Source organism: Staurois parvus, unplaced genomic scaffold (genome assembly GCF_062004578.1).
Source record: "Staurois parvus isolate SC_StPar_1 unplaced genomic scaffold, SC_StPar_1.0 ptg000347l, whole genome shotgun sequence".
In the NCBI taxonomy this organism is placed as follows: domain Eukaryota; kingdom Metazoa; phylum Chordata; class Amphibia; order Anura; family Ranidae; genus Staurois; species Staurois parvus.
In genome coordinates this window covers 5,411,456-5,426,925 of record NW_028318143.1, presented here as the reverse complement: position 1 = coordinate 5,426,925, position 15,470 = coordinate 5,411,456, and the positions used below count along the sequence as shown (strand labels likewise).

The 15,470-nt window shown below is 38.9% G+C and overlaps 1 protein-coding gene across 2 annotated transcripts in view; it reads left to right on the top strand.

The window, feature by feature from the left end:
* Positions 1-14,904, top strand: part of SSX2IP (SSX family member 2 interacting protein) — a 58,018-nt gene extending 43,114 nt beyond the window's left edge. For both annotated transcript variants that reach the window (XM_089684400.1, XM_089684401.1), the window contains exons 10-14: positions 24-160; positions 6,557-6,727; positions 6,871-6,985; positions 8,808-8,952; positions 13,758-14,904. In XM_089684400.1, coding sequence (XP_089540526.1) covers positions 24-160; positions 6,557-6,727; positions 6,871-6,985; positions 8,808-8,952; positions 13,758-13,794 — 605 coding nt within the window. In that variant the 3' untranslated portion in view covers positions 13,795-14,904. The remainder of the gene's footprint in view (positions 1-23; positions 161-6,556; positions 6,728-6,870; positions 6,986-8,807; positions 8,953-13,757) is intronic.
* The last annotated feature ends 566 nt before the right edge of the window (positions 14,905-15,470 follow it).

Genomic DNA, 15,470 nt, shown 5'->3' with positions numbered 1-15,470 from the left:
CCGTTTTATCACACTATTTTCAGCTGCCCAAAAACGCGTGGCATCACCAGACCGTAAGGGATTGATTTCCAGGGAAGAGCATGAGAAAGAGATGGAACAACTGAAAAATGAAATCCGAGAGTGCAGGGAAACCATCAAGAACCAGCAGCATCTTTTGCAGGTATTTTATTTAGCTAAATGGCAATTTGCAATGGTCAAATTGGGAGCATCTTTGACTAGCATTTTTTTTTATTTGCCTGATGATCTGCTCATAGCGTTCTGCTCTGAAAAGAGTCCGGCAGTTTCGCTATCTTATCTTATTGTAATAATGAACTGTGCAATTCTCTGTACATCAAATAAATCTGAGTATACACAAGAAAATAAGTTATTCTGCATATACTCGGGTAAATAAGTGTGATTTTTCTCTCCTTAAGTACAACTTGTTGTCCTCATCACTATTGATTGTATATTTAGCAATTAATATCAATGGTGATGTACAGGCTGCACACTTTTTTTGATTTTGTTGTGCTATGCTGCCATCTAGAGGTTTATGGTATTTAAATATTTTTTGGTATTTATACACTTTTATTAGTTATTTGTATCATAATTTGAATTAATTTAATGGTAATAATTTAATTATTTATTGAGAAGTATTTAGGAGCGCAACATATATTTGTAGTTATGGTGTGTGAGCTTTTCTTTTCCCTCCCCTCTCCTCCCCTTCCCTTTACGATCAATAATTATAACTGTATAAAAAGTGTATACTTGTGAGCTACTATGATTAAAAAATGTTTACAATTAATTATTTAAATAAATTGGTGCATCAACACATGAAACACATACTCAAATCATTATGTGAAAAATAGACAAAAAATAGAATAATATATGTGTTGCGCTCCTCAAAATATTATTACATAATATATATTATAATGTATATTTGAAATAAATTAAATAAATAAATAAAATAAATATAATCTCATAATAATATGATGTGAATAAAGTGAAAAACGTGCCCAGTGCTGTGGTTAATATAAAGATACCTAGAAAATGATGATGTGTGTAATATTCAAAAAAAATATTATCTATTATGCCACAAATCAAATGAATAAAGAAAAACCTCTTTGATTGATAATAAACGAGTGCAAAAAATTATGCATGTGCAAAAATAGCAAATATTGCCTTAAACACTGAAAAATGTGTGTATATATATATATATATATATATGATGAAAAATGTATATAACACCCAATTGATTATATAAAAAAATATTAATAAATAATACTAAAAATTATGCAGATCATGAATAATTATCAGTCCACTTGTACCACTAGAGACGATAATTGGAATTACATGCTCTAAATGCTTATTTAGGCTAAAAAGTAATCGTCCCAATCTATGTGGATATATGGAAAGTCTAAAGATGTGGTAAACTGTAGTGTTGCTTTCCTTCCACTAGATGGCCTCCCAGTTTCTTCCAATTATGAGGGATGAGTGGATAGATATGGGTATCTCCCCTCGTGTGATTTTGGTTCTGTCTCCTCTTCCTCCCCTTTGCTCCTCCGAATTAGGCCATGAAAAAGAAGAGAAATCCCCACATGGTGCTTATATCCTTTTAGAAAGATTTTAATATGTCTCCTGACAATTGCACACTCACATTGCCAAAGATAAATACAGAGCGTTTTTTTAAAATTTTGTGCCCGCGCACAAGGACAGTACTCGCCGTTCCTACGATGTTGGCGTCGTGACGTCAGAGCCCCTCCCCTACGCGTTACGCCACAGGGTCACGTGGCTTCCTCAGGGGGATGTGATACGACGCCATGACGCTGTCGCCCTTATATAGGCAATTTCAGCGCCATTTTCCCAAAGTCCGCACGGAGGCGGCCATCACTATGGGGCCAAATACTTATTGTTAGTCCTGCGATATATAGATATCCAGGACATATTACTTATATTAATATATCAACAATTAACACCCTTTTACTCTGACTTCATGTCACTAGTACTGTAATCGGGCCGGGCACCATCAGATACAATGACTATATAAACAAAAAACTTTAATCGAGCATATAGCATATAAATAATCATGGTACTTGTAGTGCCTCCATTTAAATTTAAAAAATGTTTTAAAAAAATTTTTATTTGATAATTTTAAAATTAATGTAACTGTGAGAAGGAACTAATTAACTGGATTATAGGGGAAAATTAATAATATGAATATTTGTGTGTAAATGTTTTCATTAAAAAATGACAATAGGAATAAAAATAAAATAAGAATAAAAATAATAATAAATATAAATAAAAATAAAAATAAAAATAAAAAAAATAATAATAAAAATAAAAATAAAAAAAATAATAATAATAATGAAAATGAAAATAATAATAATAAATGAAACTGAATAAAATTAAATAATAAAATAAAATAATATGATAATATGATAATATTAAACTAAAAATAAAAATAACAATAAAAATAAAGATAAGTATGATGTAATCCCCTTACTATTAGATCATACGGTCCTATCACGATACATATGTGGATGTTATACTATATTTTTATATTTTTCACTCCACATATAAGAAACATGAGTTGTCAAAAATTGTTTCTATATTTCAGGTTAATTTAAAGAGAACCATTAACATCAATTGCACCACTCCTAGCTAAAGTTACTACCACAGTAACGTTGTAATTAAATTTAAATGGAGGCACTACAAGTACCATGATTATTTATATGCTATATGCTCGATTAAAGTTTTTTGTTTATATAGTCATTGTATCTGATGGTGCCCGGCCCGATTACAGTACTAGTGACATGAAGTCAGAGTAAAAGGGTGTTAATTGTTGATATATTAATATAAGTAATATGTCCTGGATATCTATATATCGCAGGACTAACAATAAGTATTTGGCCCCATAGTGATGGCCACCTCCGTGCGGACTTTGGGAAAATGGCGCTGAAATTGCCTATATAAGGGCGACAGCGTCATGGCGTCGTATCACATCCCCCTGAGGAAGCCACGTGACCCTGTGGCGTAACGCGTAGGGGAGGGGCTCTGACGTCACGACGCCAACATCGTAGGAACGGCGAGTACTGTCCTTGTGCGCGGGCACAAAATTTTAAAAAAACGCTCTGTATTTATCTTTGGCAATGTGAGTGTGCAATTGTCAGGAGACATATTAAAATCTTTCTAAAAGGATATAAGCACCATGTGGGGATTTCTCTTCTTTTTCATGGCCTAATTCGGAGGAGCAAAGGGGAGGAAGAGGAGACAGACCCAAAATCACACGAGGGGAGATACCCATATCTATCCACTCATCCGTCATAATTGGAAGAAACTGGGAGGCCATCTAGTGGAAGGAAAGCAACACTACAGTTTACCACATCTTTAGACTTTCCATATATCCACATAGATTGGGACGATTACTTTTTAGCCTAAATAAGCATTTAGAGCATGTAATTCCAATTATCGTCTCTAGTGGTACAAGTGGACTGATAATTATTCATGATCTGCATAATTTTTAGTATTATTTATTAATATTTTTTTATATAATCAATTGGGTGTTATATACATTTTTCATCATATATATATATATATATATATATATATATATATATATATATATATATATATATATATACATTTTTCAGTGTTTAAGGCAATATTTGCTATTTTTGCACATGCATAATTTTTTGCACTCGTTTATTATCAATCAAAGAGGTTTTTCTTTATTCATTTGATTTGTGGCATAATAGATAATATTTTTTTTGAATATTACACACATCATCATTTTCTAGGTATCTTTATATTAACCACAGCACTGGGCACGTTTTTCACTTTATTCACATCATATTATTATGAGATTATATTTATTTTATTTATTTATTTAATTTATTTCAAATATACATTATAATATATATTATGTAATAATATTTTGAGGAGCGCAACACATATATTATTCTATTTTTTGAATAATTATAACTGCATGTGTTTTATAAATGCCTAGAAACAAGTCAAATTCACTGTGCATTACAGATTTAGTGGTAACCCAATATTTAATACAGAGTAGCAGGATTGACATTTTATGATTACCTATGTATTAATGCTGATTAGTCTTTTGTTTGGGCTAGATAGTTGTCCTTCAGTGCATGTGTGCTAACAAGAGACATGCTCTTAGGAGGAGAGAGCAGAGTGACAGGGAGATGAGTTTCAGTCTGCTGTCTGTCCTTTCACTGTCCATTCGAAGGCTGGGGGAAGGACAAGACCTGTAAGTGTTTCAAGTGTAGCAAAGAAAAAGTAGGCCTTCCCTGTCAGATATGATTTTCTTTGTGTATGTCTCCGAACTGGATAGACCTAAATACAAATCATTTGGCAGGTAAAGTGTGTGTTTTCCCTGCCTTGAATTCCACTTTAAAGTGGAGCTCCAGTCCCCCTAAAAAAAATGTTGTTAAAAGCAGATCCACGATGACCTTACAAATAGCATTAACAATTGGAATAATTCAATATTAAAAGTATTGTAGTTACCGTATTTTCCGGCGTATAAGGCGACTGGGTGTATAAGACGACCCCCTAATTTTCCAGTTAAAACATAGGTTTTGGGCTATACTCGATGTATAAGACTACCCCCCCTTCCGAGGCAACACCATTTAAAAACATCAGATTTTTTTAATTGAAATGGTTATGACTTACCGGTACTTAAAATCCTTCAAAATCCTCATGTTCATCCTCTGACATAAGTACATGAATGACATCTTGTGATACATTTGTAAGACAGTCATCATATGGATCCAATTCCAAATCAGATGGTTACCGCTGGATGTGCGGTAATACGGTAGCTTCGGCTACATACAGTATACAGTATATATACAGCCCGCTGGATGTGCAGTAATATACATACAGTATACTGCGCTGAGCCAAGCTGGCTCAAAACAAATGTCCCTATAACAGATTAATCTGTCAGTCCGCTGGATGTGTGTTATATACAGTATACTGAGCCAAGCTGTTTCAAAATGTACCGGTATTCCCTACTGTAATCAGCCCGCTGGATGTGTGTAAGTACGGTAGCTGAGGCTACATACAGTATACACTGGGCCAATCACAGTGAGCGATGTATTCTACTAATGAATACAAAGCCTGTTCGGATTGGCTGAGGTTGTGACATCATCAGCCCACCTCTCTGAATCAGCCAAACCGAGCAGGCTTTGTATTAGTAGAATACATCGCTCGCCGTGATTGGCCCAGTGTATACTGTATGTAGCCGCAGCTACCGTACATACACGCATCCAGCGGGCTGATTACAGTAGGGACTTACCGGTACGTTTTGATACCGCTTGGCTCAGCGCAGTATACTGTATACTGTATATACCGCACATCCAGCGGGCTGACAGATTAATCTGTCATAGGGACATTTGTTTTGAGCCAGCTTGGCTCAGCACGGTATACTGTATGTACAGTGTTACCACACATCCAGCCAGCTTGACCCAAACAAACTTAAGGTTCACATTTTATACCCCGCGTATAGATGACCCCCAATTTTTGGGGTAAATTTTAAGTATAAAAAGTAGTCTTCTACGCCAGAAAATACTGTACTTAGAAAATCGGAAACATTTACCAGGATCTCAGAAGCAGGCAGGCACCATGATTGCTGTGGGCATCTGAAGCACGCAGGTGTTTATTTTCTGGAATCGTGCTGCTGGCTATTCCAGCATGCACCACTCGTTCTCGCACATGCGCAGTACAGACACTGCTCGGCGCGACGCGTGCAGTACAGGTTGCCATAACAATGGTTGAGACACCTCCCATTCGCGTCATTTCCAGTTTCCAAGTCCCGTGATTACAGGAAACCAAGGACTCCTGGGATACAGGAAACGACATCCCAGGAGACCTTGCAAATTGCCTTACGTCATCGCCTAGGCGGTCTGGACCGGAACTGCAGGCTTGCAGTGGATTAAAAAGTATGTATAATGAAGAAAAAAAAATATCCAACTTGTGCTTTATTTCACAGGGACTACATAATAAGGTAAAGTATAAAAAATGGGTGGAACTCCACTTTAAGAGAAGTATGGAAATAAAAAATAAATATTCATCTCGCCCAGCTGGCTGCAGCATCAATCTAATGCTGTTGCTGTCCCCCGCCGGCTCTACACCAAGAACTGAGTAATCCAAGACAGCTGATCGCTCAGTTCTTGGGTCTGAGCACAGAGCAGTGACTGTCGATGACTACTCACTGGAGCTCTGGACTGGGAAGGGCGCAAGAGCAGCTAGCTCAAGTTCTTAGCGGAACAGTGATAGGCTAAGCCAGCTGTCTGTCAGTCATCTGAGCAGATCCCGACATTGTCAGCATCTCTGCAGAGCCTTGGCTCTGTGATGTCACTCAACAGCGGGCTGTAGTCACAGGTGAAGTATAGCCAAAAATGCTGCTGATAGCACAGAAAGATGGCAGCAGACAGAAATGATACTTGGTGCTCTGGATTGAGACAAGTACACTCTATAGAGGGCTATGCTTTGCTCATATTTCATGCCTCAGGTTTACAACCACTTTAATGTCAAAGGGGAACTAACACATTCTTTCTTTCTGCAGCAGCAAATCATTGTAGGAAATGATGATACATCTGCCATCCTCCAGGACTGCTACCTCCTTGAAGATCAGGAGCGTCTCCAGGAAGAATGGAGATTATTTCATGAGCAAAAAAAGAACTTTGAAAAAGAGAGAAGGAATTTCACTGAAGCTGCCATCCGCCTGGGACACGAGGTGAGTTATTTCACATGAAAGCTGCTACTCCATGCTGGCCACCAGATGGCACCTAATTTTCACTTGCATGGTAGTCTGTAGATAAATGTGTTCTAGAGCGTTAAATTTATATTTTATCGTATTGTTATGTTTGTGTCCCCCAGAGAAAAGTGTTTGAAGAGGACAGAGCAATGTGGTTAAAACATCAGTTCCTAAACATGTCCTTGTTTTGCGATCGCAAAAGTGCTGAGTACTGCCAACCTCAAAGTGCCTTTTCAAGTAAGAGTTCAAATTTTCATCTCTGTATCCTAATGAGTTTTATTTCCTAGAATGGAAAAGACTACCACTAACCCAACATCCGAAGTACAAGCTAGGTCCAGTGTTATCATTCACAATACATTTCAAACATTTGAGCTTTCCTTTGCTGTGCAGGAATGGCTGGGAGAAAGGTCTACATGCTGGGAATCTTCTAATGCAACCACAGCTTGTGAAAAAACATAGCAGAGTGTGGTAATATTTATCACATTGTTTGAATACGTCTGATATATGAAGAATGCATTTACAAAAATAGTACTCTTGTATGGACTATTTCCTTCTACTGAGTTGGGCTTCTTTCTTGGATGGTATACCCTGGGAGTGGGGTAGGCAACCTTAAAGAGATGGAGATCTACCTGAACAATATGGGAGAAGTCAAAGATCAACGGGAACCCAGTGTCACCCAGCGTTGCCTCCTTACATCTGATTTAACGTGTTGCAATCGCATGCATTGCACAGCAATCATGGGTTTAAATCAAGTGGTAAGGAGGCAACATATTGCTGCCTCACCACCTATCAAACACACTCGGATCGCTTTTCAGAGGAGCAGCAGTGCCTGCTGCACTTGTGAATGAGCCCTTAGTTGCATTCGGCAGTGGCACCCTTAGGGCTCATTCACACAAAGTTGGATGGTGGTAAAGCCCTGAAGGTTAATAGTGGTTTTACTGCTCAAATCCCTACCCCCTATAGCTGCTCGGGCAGTAGCCATAGGTGTACACGTGCTGCAGCAGGAATTTAACCCCCTGTTGCTTTTGGTGGGTGCTACCGGCTGCCAATTGCGACCCATTCAAGTACATGGAGATACTCTGCAACCCCCCCCCCACTACTGCATGCTTCTGTGGGGTCCAAGTGGTTCAAGCAGATGGTGAGAAAGTAACACAACGCTGTCTGCTTGAACCCCTTTTTTCTGTACTGCACAAGGTTGCAGGGCACTTGCAGAGCAGCCTCATCCATTTGAAAGGGTCGTGCTTGGCAGGTGCTACACTCACCAACCATGACAGGGCATATAACTCTGCTGCATCATGTGTACACCCCTGGCCACTGCACCTAACTGGTGGGGTTGGAGCAGTAAAAACACATCTTGACTATGGAGTGTTACTACCACCCAAACTGCAAATGTAAATGAACTGTTCTGAGCTCCTGATAAGGCTGCTTTCATACTGATGTGCTGTGGTTTACCTGCACCATGGGTGCAGTGCATCTGCGACTTTCCTGGGTTAGCTGTGTTTTGCCATAGACTTCTAATTTATCCTACAGGTGTGGTGCACTATCTGAAAGTAAATATAAACTGTTAAATACCTTTTCTCATCACCAGTATAGAGTAGTCTTGTGACTTCTATCAGAGTTCAGCTGAGCACTGGTTAAAGCTTATAGGCGGACTTTTCATTCTGCTCTGACTGTCCTATGAGGCTGCATAACCCCCAACCCTCTGTCTGGACAGTGCTGGTTGGCTCTGTACTAATCACATGCACCCTCCCAAAGAGGAAAAAAAACTCTCTAGCAATACACCCCAAACTGAGCATGTGCAGAGTGATTCCTAGAGCTCCGTACAGATGGATTAGGGACAGTAGAAGGTGAACATCACAGAAGACAGGATCAAACAGCCTTTTTACACAATGTGGATTAACCCCTTAGGTTCCACAGTGAGTATAACAAGCATGCTTTACTGCATATACAGACTGATTTTACTGTTGTGGGTTTATTGACACTTTAGGACTTTCTATTCACTGTTTGCACTATTTTATCAGTTGTATGCAGATTGTTTTCATGTTGTATTATGTTTCAGGCCATGAGCAGGAATCCCATATAATCCAGACAAAGTCACCTCAATCCAAACTCCGTATGACCTCTCCAGACGATGTCACAAGAAGCATCGGAAAGTCACTGCCCATCACCTCTCATGCCAACCAGCAACCTCTTCATAGATACAGGTATTGTATAGTGTCTTTATAGATATCTATAGTGTATTTTCGGTTTGTATGTTTTGGTTACTGAAAGTTTTTTGTTTTATATAAACATTGTAAATGCCCTGTCTATGGGCTGTTTGTACATCATACTAAGGCAGTCAGCAGTGCTGGCTGAATGGCTGCTAAGGAGATTGCGTTGGCCTGAGCTAACCTATAGACATGCATCAAGAGACGCAGCAAAGTACGATCACTGTACAGCACTTTCACCAAGCAAGAAGACCTCTTCTATATGGTAAAAGCAATGTAGCTGACGCCATATACATGCAGAATTTTAAACTATACCTAGAAACAAGATCTGTAACACATGTACACAAACTTGTAACATTATATTAACAAATAGCCATTTGCATGACAACTATTTAACCGCTTGCCCTCCAGAGGATTTACCCCCCCCCCCCTTCCTGACCAGGCCATTTTGTACCTTCCGGCACTGTGTTACTTTAACTGACAATTGCACGGTCATGCAATACTGCACCCAAATGAAATTTGCGTCCTTTTTTTTCCCCCACAAATAGAGCTTTCTTTCGGTGGTATTTGATCACCTGTGGGTTTTTATTTTTTGCGCTTTAAAAAAAAGGCCGACAATTTTAAGAAAAATAAACAATATTTTTGACTTTTTGCTATTAAACATGTCCAGTAAAAAAATTTAATTTTGTCATAAATTTAGGCCAAAATGTATTCTGCCACATGTCTTTGCTATAAAAAAAAAAAAAAAAAAAAAAAAAAAAAAAAATCCCAATACGTGTAAATTGGTTTACGTGAAGATTATAGCGTTTACAAATGGCGGTGTATATATACTGGGATTTTTTTTTCTTTTTTACTAGTAATGGTGGCAATCAGTGACTTATCACAGGACTGTGACGGGCCTTCTGACACGGGGTGGGGGAACTGACTTGGTGTCACTGATTTCCCCAGTGACACCAATACAGTGATCAGTGCTAGTAAAAAAGCACTGACATTGTACTAATGGCACTGGGCAGGAAGGGGTTAACATGTGGGGCGATCAAAGGGTTAACTGTGTGCTGCTTGTGTGTGCTTTGCTGTAAGCATGCTGCTTTTGCATGGCTCTGCTATTACCTCCATCGGTAATGCTGGCGAGTTATCACTGGCCAGGACCCAGTGATTGACAGCTGATGCCACGAATAGTGACGCGGGTAAGGCGCGCCCCCCCTACCTGGAAATGCAAAGTCGTGTGTATATGTGCGTGATTTTGCGCACCCCTGCTGCCCTGTAGCAGCATATCTGCTATAGAGCGGCATGAAAGCGGTTAAGTATGTAAAAATTAAAAACATATTCCTGCTCTCCCTGATATTTGATCCATCAAATTTAGAGCATAATATTGGAAATTTTGGTTCTCTTGGTTTTTCCAGATCTGTAAATCTTAACACATATTCTACCCTTAAAGTATCCAGGTACATCACAGCTTTTTATGTAGCCTCTCTGAAGTCTGCACTATACAGTGTAGAGGGCAGCATGCTGTAGGCCAGGACCAAGAACTATGAGAACAGTATCTGGGATCCCTCTAGCTATGCATTCTGCTCTCTTGAAATGTTGTTTAGAAATTATTTGACTCCTGTCATTGTATAAAACTAGTATCTGACGAAGATGCAGAGGGGAATTTACTAAGACTGCAGCAAACAGAATCTAGAGCGGTTGTGCATGGTAACCAATCAGCATTTATCTTTCATTTGCCGGCCTAACTGAACAAGCTGAAGATAGAAGCGGATTGGTTGCCATGCACATTTGCTCTAGTTTTAGTAAATTACCCTCGTTCTTTCTATTTTAATCCTGGTCTGTAGACATATTTTTTCTGCTTAAAATATGTGAACTCTCATGGTATAAAACAATCCAATCAGTTTAAAGCAGAAATTTTGTTTTATAGATATAAAAACGTTAATACCTTTTTTCCATTTTTTTATTAGTGATCACATTCCCTCTGTTCTCAGCTGCATGAGGAGCTCAGAGCTGGGAGGGGAGAAACAGCAATACACTGGTCTTCCCGTGAATGGCTGTGCAGGAAGCAGGGGTGTCAGGACAAGTATGATCATTGGAGGAGAGCAGGCTGAGTTCCCAATTCAGCCAGAAAACTGAACACACTGTGATCTCATTCCTAGTGTGGTCAGTTTTTAATAGGAGAGCAGAGGGACAGGCAGGAACACCAGGGATTTCACACAAAGGAAGCAATACAAAGAGAACAGGATACTTTTTCGTTAGAAACGTTAGACTTGCATATTCCTTCATACAGTAAGGCCTGCCTAAAGACCTCAATATGAGTAGAAGAATATTGACACTGGCTTCAGCCTTCAGCAGTAATGGGTTATGTTTACTGTGTTGCTTGTTATTCCTAGATATATAGGTGTAGTCATTCTACAGAAAAAAAAATTAATTTTTGCAAGGTTCTCATGTAGTCTGTGAAGTTAACTTCATGTGAACAGTAGGTACTATGTGCCAAGAATTCTCATTTAATTTGCTTTTGCTTTGAACATTTTTGCACATACAATACGGTAACTATGGTAAATGATAAGATGGATGATTTTAATTCATACTTTTCTACGTTTTAAGCCGTGTGTAGCTAGTTTGTCCACCAGATGGAGATGTTTCTGTATATTTGATCTGATGCTTTGCCTATTAGTCATTCTGTACTTTGCTCCTTTTTTTTTTTTTTGTAATTATTTATTTAATACATTATTGATCTTCTTTTTTTATGCTCGGATCACACTGCTGCAACTTGGGATCCAACTTGTGAGACCCCGAGTCTCATGACATGTGAAATCCCATGTTATTCAATGAGAGCTGTCCTAATTGGCACATACTGAAGTCGCTCCGACTTTAAAAAAGGTTCCTGTACTTCAAGGCGACTTCTATCCGATTTATGCCCATAGACTTTAACGGAGGTCTCCAAGTAAAATCCTCATTTATATTAATTTGGAACCAACATTGCAGGAAAATTACCCAGGCATTCCCTGAAAGTCGCATCAAAGTAGTACTCAAGTCTCCAGGAAGTCACTTGGCAAAGTCGCACTATAAGTCGCGCTACTTTCAGGTCGCAGTAGTGTGAACGAAGACTTACACGTTCCAATCTCTCCAGGCATATGTAACTATTATGAAATCGCTATACAAGTAATCTGGTTTCTAAAATAAGTTTCCGAGCACAAATAATATTCACAAGCATGTATGTAGAAGATGTTGTGGTGCTCTCTGAGGGATACCAGTGATGACTGTGAAAAACAACAAAAAAGAAAAATTCCCAGTTCTAACTTGCCAGCAAGCTGGCTGGCAAGTTAGAGCTGGGAATTTCTCTTTTGTTGTTTGACATGCGTCGCCCTTCCATGTGCTCCTTGCTGTAAAGGCCAGTTATAGACTGGGGCAGTGGCCATTTTTTGTACTGATGACAGTGAAAGCCTTGTATTTTCCCTAGGACCTGTTACTTCAATATATAATCCCTGCATTTTGTATATACTGTATGTATAGAATCTAACTTCACTTTCAGTGTTACTTATGCATTTATACTTACCTCCACAGCCTCAACATATTTCCAGTAAGAAGAGCTACCTTTCTTGAATTGAAATTCTTCTTAACCACATCCTGAGCGCCCTATAGCAGATATACTGCTACAGAGCGGCAGAGGTGCACAAAATCACACATATATACACGTGATTTTGTGTTTCCGGGTAGGGGGCGTGCTTGAGCTCCCTACCCATGCCGCCATTTGCGGCTCTCAATCACCAGGTCCCGTACGGTGATTACCCGCCAGCACCCAGTGCTTACCAAGGATCTTTGACAGGGAGGAGGGCTGCTTTGTTTACTAACAGTCCTCCTCCCTGTCAGCCCGGGCACACTGTACTGGATGGCTGTGCACAGCACAGCCATCCAGACAAGTGTGCTTATGGTGAAGCACCAACACACCGCCCCCCAGTAAAACACTCCCAGCACTGATCACTGTATTGGTGTTGCTGATCGCCGCCATTACTATTAAAAAATAAATTCCAGTGTGTATATATATACTGCCATTTTGTAAATGCTATAACTGTCACGTAAACCAATTTACACGTATTGGGGTTTTTTTTTTTTTCGCAAAGACCTGTAGCAGAATACATTTTGGCCTAAATTTGATTTTTTAAAACATATTTTTACTGGACATGTTTAATAGCAAAACGTCAAAAATAGATTTTTTTTTTTCTCAAAACTGTTTGGTCTTTTGTTTTTTTTTTTCTTATAGCGCAAAAAATTAAAAAAAACGCACAGGCGAACAAATACCACCAAAAGAAAGCTAAATTCATAGGGGGGAAAAAAGGATGTAAATTTAATTTGGGTGCAGCGTTGCATGACCCTGCAATTGTTAAAGTAATGCAGCGCCGTAATGTAAATAATGGCCTTGTCAGGAAGAGCAAGTGGTTAAGCAGCACGGCCTGAAGCTTCCCTGCTCTGTATTCTCCCTGCTTTGCTGTGCAGGGGCTGTTTATGCCTCCAGATGGTATCTTCTAGTAGTTGTTTAATGTACAGTTTAAACAGGGAAGCAGAACCATGGCCAGACGTTTGGTGGCCATGTTGCTTAAAATGGCACGTTTTCAATAAAGGCAACAAATGATATTGGAATTTCTGAGTTTTGGGGGCGGTACAAATGCACATACTGACAGTGCACAGTTTATCAAACATGATCACCATTCCCTGTATTAAAAATGAATATTTTTAGGAATTCTATTTGGGTGTTGATGTACTGATTTGTTGATGTTGCATCCTAATTATGTTTTCTTTTTTCTTTCTCCTAGCACTTCAAGAACAGATTCAAACAGCAGTGATCTGTGAATGAAAGGTGGAGCTGGCTACTACATCACCCATAGCGCATGCATGCGCTGGCCTGTGGCCTTCTTATTTGTTCTGTATTTAATTTATTACAATCTTCTCCAATGTATGGGACTTTCTTTTGCTATAGTGTTCACTGCCCCACATTCGTTGCATGAGTTGCCTGTCTGTCCTCAGCACTGAAGTCACGAGCCCATGGCTTGTTGGCCTGTTCTGATTTATGTCTCTCATATGTAGTATGTCTGACATTCTATATTGTGAATGTTTTCTCTCAGGGAATAAAGTTTAAAGGAATATATCATGGCCTTAAATTGGCATGATGCATGTAATGCCTGCTCAGTTGATGAATGCAGATACTAAGAAGGCCTCTGAACAGAGTTCAGTTTAGAAAATATTGATGTATAGAGATTTAGCTGGGGTGGCCTGCTGGTAGGCTGCAGACTGGCAAAAATACACTAGATCTCAAGATTGGAGGTGACCAAAGTATTAGTTCACAAATGATTCTCACAAAGTGCAAACAATATCCAGCAATAAGGAGTTAAATTGGATCTCTGTAGAGCAAAAAAGGATAAAAGAATACATCTCTTCACCTGCTGACTGTGGATAGTTGCTGAACCACTGACAGGCCCATTAGCAGGTCCAACCACTGAATATACATCTGTGCTTTGGCAAAATAACCCCTGTAAAGGAGTTCAAGATCCAATTTTGAACTTCACTTGTGGTTGGGTTCTGAGGTTTTGGTATTGTACCAATATGTTAAAGGATGTGTGTTTGTCTCATTGCTGCTCATTCTCTAGGAGATATCTGCTTAACTGCAGCCAACCAAGAATTGCTGTACGTAGGTCATTAGCTGCTCATCTTGTGTACTGGCTGTTGAGTCGACAACCATAGCATGGAAAGAAAGTATTTCTTAGTTTAGCTTTCCACCATTAAGGAGTACTTTTTTTTTTTTTTTTTAAACTAATGCTTAGTTTGCCAACATTGCTAATATACAGACACATTCTAGTTCGAAAATTGCACCATATCACAATATTTTATAGATCTGTCCCCTATTTTGTTCTCTTGGCTCGTTGAACTGCATGGATTTTCAATAAACTATTCTGGTGGCCAAAACCTAGCAGACGTTTATTTTACGTGGACATTTTTCTTATGCCTGTTCACTATCAACTAGTGACTTCATATCGGCATATGGGTAGTAAACTGCCCATGCTGAGTTTTTGAGCCCCCTATACTGGTTCGCATTAACCCACATCTTAATAAAACTCCTATTGGTCCAAGACACATCCTAGAACTTGAAACATTGATTTAATCTGCTGAATTGCTTAAGTATATCATCATTATGAAATGATACGTATCCTCTACCTATACTCCGTAAGAAAGGTAATTGCCTTGTTACTATGATGTGATAGCACAGAGAATTACCCCTGGCATTGGAATAGAAGTGAATCGGCTATTACACAGAAAGCTGATGGCTGGATAAATACATCGATTTTCAGTCCAGTGTAGTCCACACAATGACTTCTGTACCTCTGTGTGTCAAATCAGAACTGACGTTTCCTGTATAATACATCCGTTCTGCATGTTTATAGTAGACAAATCAATTTTTATAAACTGTTCTGATAAAGAATTTATTTAGCATAAAGTGGATGCCTAGTGCAGAATTGCGTAGATTTTTTTTT